The following is a 14233-nucleotide window of genomic DNA, read 5'->3' as shown; positions in this document are numbered from 1 at the left end:
GATAAGGGCGAAGAACTACGTAGGGAAAGCTTCGGCGCTTTAGGAAGAACGCTTTTTTTCAAGACTCTATTTTCTATACCCTTTTTATTAGACGTACGACTAGAATGATGGCCGGTATAGACAGGGACACCGGTCATTTATTTCATCAGCCCTACTCAAAAATGGCGGCCGCATAAGTAGCCCGGGCCATAGGTCGGTTGTAACCCGGAAGTGCTTTTCTGAAGCCGGGGCCAGTGAGGCAATCCGGAAGTGGATGTAATGAAGAGGTGCCACTTGGCGGCCATGGCAGCTGTAGTATCGGTGACTCCGGGTCAAGGCCCGGCGGAGTGGAATAGCATGGGCAGCGCCGGGTGTAGGGCAGAGACAGCTTTATGTCAGCTTCGCTGCTGAACCTCTAGGACTCTTCGTTAGAGACCTACAGGACTCATTTCCCTCGTCCAGACTTGGCGGAGAGTTTGCTGGGACCGGTGGGCTGGTCCCATCCCTGGGGGGCGGATCACCCGCGGGGCCGGCCTCAGGGAAACCAGGGTCGCCGCCACGACGCGCGGGTTCGCTTGGACTGTTCTGCCTTTCCTGCTGCCGCCTGGGACGTTGTCTGGGGGTAGGGGGCTGCCGTTGTGCACCCTCATTCCGAAGATCGAAGAAATCGCTCGTTCGCCCATTTCCCCAGTGCTCTTTACCCCCCCGAGAACCCAGTGACAGGCATTGGCAGGGGCCCAGGATTGCTGAAAAGTTCTCTCTGGTGCTAATATCAGCAAAAAGGGGCTCTTGGCAGGTACGTGCGAGAGAAAGGTGCCTCGTGGACACAGCCGCAGGTGGGGAGGTCGCAAGGACTGGCAAGCGCACTTGTTCTCTTGGAACCGCGGCACGTGTGTCAAGAAGCTAAGCACCCATTGGAGCCACTGGAATTTTGTGGTCTGGTGGTGGTGGTTGGATGAAAGAGGGCAGAATGGATGATTTCCTCTCCATTAGCTTGCTCTCTCTGGCTATGTTGGTGGGATGTTACGTGGCTGGCATCATTCCCCTGGCTGTTAATTTCTCAGAGGTAAGAAATTCTCCGTTTTGTGTCCGCTGTCAGGATGGCTCCTGGCCGGTAGTGACAGCGGCAAGGGGGAGCTGCTTTCTGCTTCGTCTCCGAGCTCACGGCCCCGTCAAGGAAGAAAAGATGGGTAGCGTTTAAGTAATAGAAGCCAACCTTATATAGAGCCAGATTTCTTAGTCTTGGGTGGGTGGGTACTCCACGGAAGATCTTGGGATATTCTGAAACCGCTTATAAAGATTCCCAGAAGTTTCAAGGAATCAGGCTGCAGATTGTTAGCGAGAAGATAAATGGAGAATGTTGTTTGTCCATATGTGTTCAAATCAATGTGATGACCTCTCTTCTTGAGACAATGAAATATTTTGTTGAGAAAATCGGAGGTTTTGTTTGTTTTTGTTTTTCTGGTTTTTTTTTTTTTTTTTTTTTTTTAGATCCCTGTGAATGTAAGGGGAAAAAAACACAAGTGGTTTTTAAGTTACATTTCCTGTTAAAGAAAAGCATTGAGATTCTGTTCTGAAGCTTTCACCCGTTTGCTTTGAAATGCATTTTTCGTTACTGTGTTGTCACATTTTGGTTAATTTGGTTGTCATTCGTGGAATAAACATTAGCAGGGGAAGAAGGATAGATGAGAGCGCACGTGGGTTCTCGATATTGTCGAATGTGCTGTCGGTGAGAGGTTAGGGAGAGAAATGGTGACATTCAAAGTAGCAGGTTCTTGTGAGTTTGTCCTGCCTCAGTGACGCGTGTCCTGAAAATGCCCTCAAAGGGAAGGGGAGAGCAGAGGGCCTTAGAGAAGCAAGGACAGGGAACTGGGGTGAGGAGGGGAAAGCAGCCCGCTGGCAGAAGTAGGTGGGGCGAAGTGCTGGAAGGGAGGCTGCAGGCATTACCGTTCCTTTTCTGTTTTCCTTTTTTGGCTGCACCCCTCGGCATCTAATGATAACGTTTTATTTTTATGATGTGCATTACCTGACTTCATTTTAATACTCGATGAGGAAACAGACTCAGATTGTGTAAGCTGACCAAGTTCATGCAGTATACTGCGTTTAGAGCTGTTTTAAAAATCCTGATGATTCTGTCTCAGCCGTTCTTAGCCACTCTGTTCACTGAGGCAAAGGTACATGGTACCTGTCCCGTGTTGTGGCACGGAGATTTAAGCCACTATTGGGATGCCCACATCCCATATATCAGAGTCCTGGCTCTTTCTGATCCCGCTCCCTGCTGGTGCATCCTGAGAGACAACAGAAGATGGCCCCAACGTCTGGGCCCCTGCCACCCACATAGGAGACCTGGATGGAATTCAAAGCTCCTGCTTCAGCCTGGCCCAGCCCTGGCTCTTGTGGGCAGAAGATATTCCGCCCCCCACCCTCACCTTTCAAGTAGATGAAAACAAATAAACGTTAAAAAAGAAAAAGGTGCATGACTTGTATAAGGTAGTTCACCTCTGTCCACGGGTGTAACACAGTAAGAAGTTAAATATAACAAAGTCCAACTTAAAATACAGCTGGTGTTTCCTTTCCCCTAAGAACTCAGCATGTTTTCTAGACAGAGTATGCTATCAAGACGGATGGATGTATTGTGAAACTGGTGATAAAGGGGTAGAAGTATACTTCATTCATGGAGAGCTGGTGTACAGTCTGTCTTCAGAAACCGGCTCCCCAAACTCCCACCTCGGCGAAATGACCTTCCTTTTTCAATGACGCTAGCTTTTCCTAAGGCCTAGTGTTACAAATAGAAGAGCCAGGTAAACTTACTGATTTTACTTTCCCATTACACGAAAAGGTAACCTTTTTATTCATGTTCTTAATCTCACTAATGCTTCGCTGTGCATACTTTTTCAGGAGTAAAGGCCAGATGACCAGTTCAATCACTGGGTTTGGCAAGATTAGTATTTAGAAAGAAGTCAATGTCAACTTGTCTGAAACCTGCTGTGGCGGGTCCACCTGCCGCTCCGCTCCGTGACCAGCCAGAGGCTTAAGGGTGTTGATTTCTCTTTCATGTCACCAACGTTCCTTACCCCAAAGCCCTCTCTATACTGTTGTGAACTCCCTGGCCTTACCTGGCAACTGTAGCTTCATGCCTACTGGCTTATAAACAAAGGAAAAAGCAATTATAAATAACGACGGTAATCGGAATGCCAGTTTTTTTTAGCCTATGGAAAGGAGGAGAACCAAGCATGTAAGGGAGGCCGACACCCGCTTTACACAGATGTTTCTGTCTGGGAAAGGAATTGGACAGACTGGTTAGCTGCCTTGTGTTCTAGATTCAGTTGCTAATGAGCAGTTTTCTTTGGCTCTGAACACCGATGCTACATAAACAGGTTGAGAACCTGTCTTACCTATTAGAAGCTCATCTTAGCAGCAGCACTGACGCTTAGAGTGAATATGCAGAGAGATGGCCAAAGTGGGATTTTCTGCTGATTGCTTAAGGATTGTTGCAGTGTTTACCTGGCATGTCTCTCTCTGTCACAGAGCTGGTAAAGAGAGCAGGCTGGGTTTGCACCAGTGCTCCTCAAATTATCTGCTCTAGACTGGTTTTTGTTTTTAAATTTTAATTTGTAAAATTAAAAAATTAAAAAATTAAAAAATTAAAAAATTTCAATTTGTAAAAATGAAATACTAGGAAAATGTAGTGGAAAAAAGGGACACCAAGTACAAGCCTGCACATATTGTTGTTAGATCCAACAGATGTAAAATTACTTCTAAAATTGTAATAATCATATTGCTATAAACATTTCTGAAGGCTTTCTCTCAGCTGGCCTACTTTTCTTGCAGCAGAACATTTTGGGATAAAATGGCACATTTTTTTCATGTATTAAAACAGCATAAATCCCTGAGTAGGCACATGGAAGGCATGCTTCTCTTAAGATGATTTCAGAGTGTAATATGATTAATAGTGCACCAATTTCAAAAGGAATCGTCTGATACAGTGAAGTTCAGAAATCATTGTCATTACCTGAGCAAGCTATTTAACATCTCTTTAATAGACTTATGGGATTATTGTGAGGATGAAATGGGATACTATTAGCACGGGGCTTACCATTATGTCTAGAACATAATAACTTTTGAAAATCATGAGGAGTCTCAGTAATGATTACAAAAACTTTTTCAAGTTGTTCATTTTTATAACTGTTCTGATTTACCATTTTTTAAAAAGAGATATATTTTTTTGAAAAGTAGAGGTAAAGAGAGGCAGAGGCAGAGAGGTCTTCTGTCCACTGGTTCACTCCCCAAATGGCTGCAGTGGCCAGAGCTGGGCCATGTCCGAAGCCAGGAGCCAGGAGCTTCTTCCCGCTCTCTCACATGGGTGGAAGGGCCCAAGGACTTGGGTCATCTTCTGCTGTTTTCCTAGGTGCAATAGCAGGGAGTTGGATTGGAAGTGAAGCAGTTGGGATTTGAACCAGCCCCCATCTGGGATGCCAGCACTGCAGGTGGCAGCTTTATGCCACAGCTCTGGCCCTTGATTTACTGTTTTTAAGCCTTTTCCAGGGCACTTAAAAAAATGCATTGGAAAATAGAATTAAAGATTACATTTATTTTGGTGCAAAAATTTTTGAAATCCAGGTATAGTGTTTCCGTTGTATGCTTTTCTCATGCGCTTTTTGAAGACCCTTGTGTATTTGAGAACAGACTTGTGATGGTGGCCAAGCTCCTATCCTCCCCCACTTCCTGGTGATTTGTTTAAAATCCAAAGGTCTTGTTCTGGGGTGGCCATTCCCAGCCACTGCGAGTGTTGTGCCTTGTAGAGGCCAGTTTTCCTCTAGTCTTCCTGGTTTGTGATATTTTTCTTAGTATTTAGCTTTCTTTTCTTTGTTATTTAATCTCACTTTAGGCTTTGTCTTGTTCTTTTATGTTTTAAGGTTTTATTTTGTGTCTGATTATAATAACTCATTCATGACAAGTATTTTCGGGGGTTGAGTTGCCACCAAATCAAAGGTTTATTGTATCTGAAGAAGGATTTGTTCAGTATGCTTTTTCTTTGACAATTGGCTGTCTTTGTAGCATTTTTAAGGATTTTTGTATTGTGTGTTTTTATTCTCTAGTAATGCAGTGGGTTTTTATACTTGGTAACCTTTGCAACTTGGTAAAAGTATTCATATCTGTAAAGCACATTGTAAACTTGTTTTTATTCAGATTTGAACTACAGATTGCTGTCTCATAAGAATCTCTTGTTGGGGCCAGCGTGTGTCAGAGAGCTAAGCCACGGCCAGCAAAGCTGGCGTCTCACATAAGTGCTGGTTCAAGTCCCTGCTGCTCCTCTTCCAATCCAGCTCTCTGCTAATGTGTCTGGGAAAGCAACAACAGATTGCCCAAGTGCTTGGGCCCCTGCCACTCATGTGAGAGACCAAGATGGAACTCAGCTTTTCATTTTGGCCTGGCCCAGCCTCTGCTGTTGCACCCATTTGGGGAGTGAACCAGTGGATGGAAGAGTGATCTCTCTCTCTCACTTTCAAATAAAAAAATCTTGAAGAGATATATTTTTTTCCTCATCAAAAAATCTTTGGTTGATGAAACTAAGTTTGGATCAAATAAAATCTGGCTACAGATCTGGTTCAGTAATATTTTCCTGAAAAACTTTGTTTTCTCCTGGGTGCTGCATGGATAAACATAATGAAGACTTATCTACATAATGATATGAGGAGTAAAGTTTGTTGAGCTCTTTCTGCATACCAGGATGTGTCATATCTTCTTTATTCTCCAGGATGAAACTTGGAGAGACCCTTTAACTTTTCAGATGAGAAAATTCAGGCATGGAGGTTGCGAACTTTTATAGAAGCAGAACTTGAAGCTAAGTCTTTTTTTTTTTTTTTTTTTTTTTTTTTGACAGGCAGAGTGGATAGTGAGAGAGAGAGACAGAGAGAAAGGTCTTCCTTTTTGCCGTTGGTTCACCCTCCAGTGGCCGCTGCAGCCGACGCATCGCGCTGATCCTAAGCCAGGAGCCAGGTACTTCTCCTGGTCTCCCATGCGGGTGCAGGGCCCAAGGACTTGGGCCATCCTCCACTGCCTTCCTGGGCCATAGCAGAGAGCTTGCCTGGAAGAGGGGCAACCAGGACAGAATGCGGTGTCCCGACCGGGACTAGAACCCGGTGTGCCGGTGCCGCAAGGCGGAGGATTAGCCTGTTAAGCCATGGCGCTGGCCAGTCATTTTGATTCCCAACACTAAAGCACTTGACCACTAGATGATACTGCCTTTCCAAATGGACACTGTATATAACAGGAGTTATACAATTTGTATAACCAATTTGATCATTTAAACAGGTTCCTTAAGTTATCCTAATTAGAAACACGTTTAACACCACACACATTTTGCCTTCCACAGTAAATCCATGCCTTGTGCTTAGGGTAGCAGCACTGGAAACTCCAGAGATAAACAGTTTGCAACTACCATGAAACCTGCAGGAAGGAACCGAGTACATCTTGGATGCCCTTTAAATCAGCCCCTGCTGAACTGGAATCTGAAGTAGTTCCTGTTTGGATTAATTTCACACTTGTCATCTTCACAGTGTAGTCGATCTTAAGTTGTGCTGTTTAAGAAGTGACAACCTTTTTGAAGGAAGAGGATGTGAAATGGATTCATATATGACAGTCTTATGAAGTGAAGAATTTAGAGATAAGACTTTGGTTCAATCATAGTGAACTTTATGTTTCCCTACAGCCTAGTTTGGAATTCTGGCTAACAAATAGTAGGGCCAAATATAAGCAGATATAAATTCTAGTATTTTTTTAAGTCTATTTACTTATTTGAAAGGCAGAGCCAGACAGAGTGAGAGAGAGAAAGAGAGTTATCGAGACGTTCCATCACTGGTTCACTGCCCAGATGCCAACAACAGCCAGGACCGGACCCGGCCAAGTCAGGAGCCAGAAGCTCCATCCTGGTCTCTCACATGGCTGGCAGAGACCCAATTTCTTGCACCATCACCTGCTGCCTCCCAGGGTACACGTGAACAGGAAGGTGGATCAGACCCAGTCCCGGGCACTCTGATCAGATGTGGGCATCCAAACCAGCAACTTAATCTCCTGTGCTACAGTGCTGCCCCAGTACTGGCTTTCTTAAAACCTGGGATAGGATTAGAGAAATCTCAGTCCTCCTTGAATACTGATTTTCAATTTCTATGTTTATTCAAATAAAATAAAAATAGATGTTACCTAGGCTGGAAATTCTCTGTCCTAATTAGATAGATTTTTTTTTTTTTTGACAGAGTTAGAGACAGAGAGAGAGAAAGGTCCTCCTTCCGTTGGTTCACCCCCCCAAATGGCTGTTACAGCCGGCGTGCCGCGCCGATCCGAAGCCAGGAGCCAGGTACTTCCTCCTGGTCTTCCATGCGGGTGCAGGAACCAAGGACTTGAGCCATCCTTCACTGCACTCCCGGGCCACAGCAGAGAGCTGGACTAGAAGAGGAGCAACCAGGACAGAACCGGCGCCCCAACCGGGACTAGAACCCAGAGTACTGGCGCTGTAGGCAGAGGATTAGCCTAGTGAGCCACGGTGCCGGCCTAAGATGGATTTTTAAGTAACAGGATCTTGGAGTTAACCATTAGATAATGGCAACAAAAAATGGTGTATTACAAACCCTGTATTTATCTGGGAGTCAGTTTTCTATTTTTTTTTAAACTTGTGGTATTTATTTTTTTTCATACTTCTTTTTTTAATCAGTTTTCTATTAACCAAAATATTGTACCACAGCAGCTACACCTTACTGTATGTTCCTTTCATTCTTTATGCATCTGACAGAGGCAGATTGATGCTAAAACAATGCTGAAAGTAAGAAACAAAACTGTGGGATGGTTTTTATAGAGAAGCACACTAGCACGGTGCTTTAGATGCTGAAGTCAGACGACACAGGGTGAGAATGTGTCCCCCCTGTTTACTGGGGAGCCTGGCGAGTCCCTTGCACCCTGCTTCTGCCTCCTCATCTGTGAAGTGGGCGATAGTACAAGGACCTACCTCATGGGATTGCGGTGAGGATTAAGTGAGCTAACATGTGCAGAGGGAGCAGAGCGTGCCCGCCATAGTAAGCTCTCAGAAGTGTTAGTTACCCTAACAGTGGTCTTGGAGGAAGGCACTGGTAGCACCCCTCAGTGTGGAACTTGGCCGTGCAGAAACCGAATGACTCTAAAGTCTCTGATTAATCAAGCAGCCTGAAGAGTAAACATTTTGTTTGCTCTTTGCTGCCCCTGGTCCTCACTTGGCTCCTGTGTGGTATCTCTTCTGTGATTCAGACAGGCCAGTGTGCCAGTTACCAGTCTATTTTTGCTGTTGAGCTCCAAATTCACCTGCATTGACTGCTCTTCAAAACGGTTGAATATTTTTCCCCTGCCAGCTGGCACAGTGCTAAGCCTTGTCAGTAGAGGGTCATGGAGAGAAATTGTCAGACAAAGGGGTTTGCCTTCTTCCTGCTGGTGTGCTTGTTCAACAGGCTCCTAGGTGGCTTCTCATGCAGGGTGTGTGGCTTCTCCCAGGCTCAGCGCCTGGCTCCTGCCACACACACAGCTGCCCCAGCACCTAGCAGGCAGTGGCTTCTGCTGGCACCACTAGTGGGCAAGTCTGTAGTGGAGTCTATCCTGTGATGCTTTCCCCGTCATCCTGGGATGCACATTTCCTGTGGTCCTAGCAGTGTGCCACTGCCATTCATTGAGCCAGGCCTCTTCAGTAAGTTTGTATCTCAGTTTTGTGGGAATTCTTCTTTGAGCACTCTTATCTCAGGCCTATGGTAGTAGCTGTTCCTATGTCTTGTATTCTTTCAAGTTCTTACTAGCCAATCTTTATGTCTCTAGCTCTGTTACAGTTACTCTTTATATTAAGGTTTCCCTATTAAATGTGTGACTTCTCTTCCCTGATTGGACCCCGACTGAGGCAGCTAGGAGGTGGGTCAGGAAGTCTAATGGTTGCGGAGGCATGAATCAGGCCTGGTGTAGGGTAAGATGGTCCGAGTGTTAAACCATGTGTGGCAGCGAACCTGCAGTGTCGTGGCCTAGGAGTCGTCAGGCTGTGGTGGGAATTATGGTCAGCTGAAGTGCCTTTGACAACCCAGCCCTGGTGTTTCCATTCCTTCCTAGTTTTCCAAAGCTGGAACTCTGGGTGTTTATGTGAAATCTCCTGAATTTTATTCTTTGGCTACTAATTCCAGTATCATTACATCACTGTGTGGGCTAAGCAACTCATGTTTGTGAGTCCAGACGGGGGTTTTGAACCGTCTGATTCCTAAGCCCCCTGTGCACTTGAGAAACCAAACTAGAGGGACCAGCACTGTGGCTAAGTAGGCTGGGCCTCCGCCTGCAGCGCTGGCATCCATGTGGGCGCCAGTTTGTGTCCTGGCTGCTCTTCTGATCCAGCTCTCTGCTGTGGCCTGGGAAAGCAGTAGAGGATGGCCCAGGTGCTTGGGCCCCTGCACCCATGTGGGAGACCCGGAAGAAGCTCCTGGCTCCTGGGTTCTGATCAGCTCAGCTCTGGCCTTTGTGGATATTTGGGGAGTGAGCCAGCGGATAGAGGGCTCTTCGCTCTGTCTCTCCTTCTCTCTGTAACAATACCTCTCAATACATAAATTAAATAAAATCTTTTAAAAAAGAAAAAAGAAAAAGCAAACTAGAGAGACTTGGGTGAGGAAATAAGTCACAGTATGACAGCCAGAAGGAAAGGGACTGAAACACATTGCAAATTATTACAAAACCTCACAGCACAGTTGTTTAGAACCACTTCATAAAGGGAGAAACATCCCTGTTCACAGGAGACATTGTGCATAGCACAATAATAACATCAACTTATGTCTCATGTTCTATGTTGATATTACCAGTAACCTTTGTTGAAAAGGAGTTTTTACCCTGTTTGTAAATGAGGAAACAGCTTCAAGTTTAGTAAGTACAAAGCTATAACTTATCTAGTCTCTGATTAAATCAACAAATGTTGAAGGGCCCTATATGATAGAGGCAATTAGTGGAAACTTTAGAAAGTATGATAATGTAAAAAGGAAAATAAAATCATTATTTTCCTATTGTCCAGTTAAAAGTACTAGCAATATTTTTGTTCTGTTCTCTTCTATTGGTTTGCACTTCTAACATGATTGATTAGGTGGTATACACATAATTTTAAACTCTCCCTTTTTAACTTTGTTGTCTGTCATAAGCATTTCCCTTTTATTGCTAAACATTTTCTCTAGGCATTGTTTAATGTCTATTACATTTTTTATGTACAAAACTTTTTTTTAGATTTATTTGCTTATTTGAACGAATTAAGAGAAAGAGAGATAACTTCTAACTGCTGGTTCATTCACTAGATGGCCACAACAGCTGGGGAGGGGCCAGGCAGAAGCCAGGAGTCCCAGAAGCTTCTTCCAGGTTTCCCACATGGGCTATCTTCTACTACTTTTTCCAGGCCATTAGTAGGGAGCCGGGTCTTGAACCCATATGGGATGCTGTCATCACAGGCGGTAGCTTTACCTGCTATGCTACAACACTGTTTCCTGTACTGATTTTTTTTTTTTTTTTAAGATTTATTTATTTATTTTAAAGTCAGAGTTAGAGGGAGAGACAGAGACAGAGAGAGATCTTTTGTCTGCTAGTTCACTCCCCAAATGGCCTCAATGTCTGGGGTTGGGCCAGGCCAAAGCCAGGTGCTAGCTGGAGCTTCATCTGGGTCTCCCACATGAGTGCAGGGGCCTAAGCACTTGGGCCATCTTCCGCTGCTTTCCCAGGCACATTAGCAGGGAGCTGGATCATAAGTGGAGTAGCTGGGACTTGAACTGGTGTCCATATGGGATGCTGATGTCTTAAGTGGCAGCTTTGCCCACTATGCCACAATGCAGCCCCTATGTACTGAAATTCTCTCTCTCTCTCTCTCTCTTTTTTTTTTTAAAGATTTATTTATTTATTTGAAAGGCAGAGTTACAGAGAAGCAGGGGCAGAAAGAGAGAGAGGTCTTCCATCTGCTGTTTCACTCCCCAGATGGCCGCAGTGGCTGGAGTCGCGCCAATCTGAAGCCAGGAGCTAGGAGGCCTCCCACACAGGTGCAGGGGCCTGAGGACTTGGGCCATCCTCCACTGCTTTCCCAGGCGATAGCAGAGAGCTGGATCGGAAGTGGGGCTGCCAGGACCCAAACCAGCACCCACATGGGATGCCGGCACTGCAGGTGGCGGCTTTACCCACTATGCCACACCACACTGGCCCCGTACCGAAATTCTTATGCATTTAGTATGTTTCCAAGTTTTTCCTGTGATAATAGTGTTGAGCGTATATTTTTGTGTCTAAACCTAGGACTGTATTTCACATCATTTCCTCAGGGGTAGAATCACATGGTCAAAAGACCTAAATATTCAGAAGAAGATTCTTAATCTATGTTATCAGTTTTTGAAAGTGTATTTTTCCTACAAATGAGCCTGTCTGCTCACAAACCTTGAGTATAATCATTGTTTATCTTTAAAACTTTAGTATTGTTAGAGAAAAATAAATTCTTATTATTTTAGTTTGTTCAGATCAGTTGGACTCATTAATGATAAATATTTATTGTCAATGTTTCTTGGTGGTTTTTTTTTTTTTTTTTGTAGTCATATTGAAGAGTCTCACTGAGATGTACATTTATGTTTAGTTTTTTATGTTTAGGAAGGACTTGTTTTCCAGGATTGGAGGAAGTGGCATTAATAAAGCACTTGCTTGTTATTACTTCCTAGAAGATGTTAAGCAAGTTCCATGTGAAGTAAACCAGGAGAGGGGGAGCTTGCATACCACTGGCAAAATGGCCAATAAGGTGGTGTTCACTTGAGCTTTGTGTGGTTATCCCTGCAGTGGAGGTGTCTGGCGGCTTTCTGTGCTCACTGCTGGTGATGTGGAGGACAAGCACTGACAGCTCCGCCCCTGTGCTCAGTGTGCTCACACCCTCTGGTCACGGTCACAGTGGGAGTAGAGCTTCCTTCTAGGAAGGACCAGCGCTGAGGCACAGAAGCTTGGAGAAGGTGCTGCGCTTCACACAGCTGCTGCGAGAGCCAGGATGGGGGGGGGGGGGCACCTTGTTTCGGTTAGGAGGCCCGGAAGAACAAGATTCACACGCGCGTTTTCTCCTGTGCCTTTGCAGCAGCTGCTGTGATACCTCAAGTGACTTCTGGAAGTACCTCCCTGAAGTGGGCTTGTTATTCAGAATATGAAGAAAACCTTCGTTGCCTGAACAAGAGTTCCTCCTCACTGTCTGTTCTCTTTAGACCCTAGAACTTTGAAGGGATTGGTCTTTTTTAATAAGAGATGCGCTTTTGATTTTTTTAAGGAGACTGTAACTGATGCCTTGACTACTAACATGGGCATGGTATGAGGATTAAGATAAACTGTTTTCATATCAAAAGCTTTTAAAATTGTTGGTTTATATTTAGTTAAGCTAAATAACTTGTTGGCTGTTTGTATGAGCAGGAAAAGAAAGATCATTTACTACCTTAGTATCTGCCAAGAAAATTAAACTGACTTCAAAGCTTTGTGCTGGTACTTAATGGCGTTGAGTACAAGCTGTTGCTTTAATTAATACATCTGGTCGATCCTTTGGCTCAGTCAGGATACAACTGTGAAATTCTAAAATGAGATCATATAAAACCAAGGGCATTGCACAGTTCGTGACTGTCCTGGGCAAACACTTCATTTCTCTGACGGAAACTATTGGTTTGGAATGCTCTTCTCATCTTGAACTGCACTTGGAATTTGTGCTTCATTTAAATACCATCAGTGATTTACCGTAGCAAAGGAGAGGAGTTGTTGTTTTATTAACTTTGTTTTATACACATGATAGTTACCCAATTTCAGATTGAGTCCCAAGTTGTGAAGTTGTGTGAAAGAACATAGCCATCCCAATACCAGTTACATTTCTAGTGCTTGAAATAAGTCAGATTGAATCTGAGAGGATTCAAGTACTTAAGAAATTTTTCTCAAATAAAAATTGAAACTGCAGCCTGAGCAGTGATGTTTATTTTTTCAACTACTGGTTCTTCTTTTCCTCAGAAGTATTGCTCCTGGGGGACCATGTTGTGGTGCAGTGGGTTAAGCCACTGACGGTGATGCCGGCATCCCATAAGGGCGCCAATTTGTGACCATTGGCCCTACTTCCAACCCAGCTCCCTGCTAATGTGCCTAGAAAAGCAGCAGATGATGGCCCACGTGCTCCATGTGGGAGATCCAGATGGAGTTCCAGGTGCTTGACTTCTGCCTGGCCCAGCTCCAGCCATTGTGACCATTTGTGGAGTGAACCTGCAGATGGAAGATTTCTCTCTCTCTGTTTCTCCCTCTCTGTCAGTAACTCTGCCTTTCAAATAAATAAAATACATCTTAAAAAAAAAGTATTGCTTCCATAATTGGTCACCTTGAAAAGGCTGATAGATGCTTATCAAGCTGATGAAGGTTTTGTAGGACAATCTTGATATTGCTCTGCTGACGATTGAAAAAAGAACTGAACAAGATTTTTAACTCCTTGGGGAAAAAAATCGGTATTGTTAAAGATGTTTACATTAATGAGACAAATGGCAGTCTAATGGCACAATTACTGTGGTGGAGTCCTATTAGGTACCATATTAAAAATACATTTGTGAGCCGGTGCCGCGGCTCACTAGGCTAATCCTCCGCCTTGCGGCGCCGGCACACCGGGTTCTAGTCCCGGTCGGAGAGCCAGATTCTGTCCCGGTTGCCCCTCTTCCAGGCCAGCTCTCTGCTGTGGCCCAGGAAGGCAGTGGAGGATGGCCCAAGTGCTTGGGCCCTGCACCCCTTGGGAGACCAGGATAGGCACCTGGCTCCTGCCTTCGGATCAGCACGGTGTGCCGGCCATTGGAGGGTGAACCAACGGCAAAGGAAGACTTTTCTCTCTGTCTCTCTCTCTCACTGTCCACTCTGCCTGTCAAAAAAAAAAAAAAAAAAAATTTGTGTACTCTTGAGCCAAGTTACGAATTCTGAATCAATCACTGAAAATTCTAACATTTAAGAATATATTACAGTTGTAAGAAATATGTTAGGGCTATTTTCAAGCAAAAGTATTTCCCAGCAAAAGAGAAATGTCACTGTATTCTTGTCTTTGTTTACTTTTATCAAGATGGTGAAGTATCAGGTACCAAGTCCCCAGAGTGCTACATGGTGCTAGGTTGTTTTCTTTTTTGTTTGTTGTTTGAGAGAGACAGAGAAAGAGTTCCCATCCACTGGTTCACTCCCCAAATACTCACACCAGCCATAAGCTGGACCAGGCCAA

The 14233-nt window shown here is 44.5% G+C and overlaps 1 protein-coding gene across 2 annotated transcripts in view; it reads left to right on the top strand.

Moving 5' to 3' along the window:
• The first annotated feature begins 170 nt into the window (after positions 1–170).
• The window catches only part of SLC39A9 (solute carrier family 39 member 9), a 52955-nt gene continuing 38892 nt past the window's right edge, over positions 171–14233 (top strand). The window contains exon 1 of one of the 2 annotated variants that reach the window (XM_062181769.1): positions 171–1045. In XM_062181769.1, coding sequence (XP_062037753.1) covers positions 935–1045 — 111 coding nt within the window. In that variant the 5' untranslated portion in view covers positions 171–934. The remainder of the gene's footprint in view (positions 1046–14233) is intronic. The other variant, XM_062181768.1, reaches the window with a different exon arrangement.

This window comes from Lepus europaeus, chromosome 22 (assembly GCF_033115175.1).
Source record: "Lepus europaeus isolate LE1 chromosome 22, mLepTim1.pri, whole genome shotgun sequence".
Classification (NCBI taxonomy): Eukaryota; Metazoa; Chordata; class Mammalia; order Lagomorpha; family Leporidae; genus Lepus; species Lepus europaeus.
This window is presented reverse-complemented; position numbering and strand designations above follow the sequence as displayed.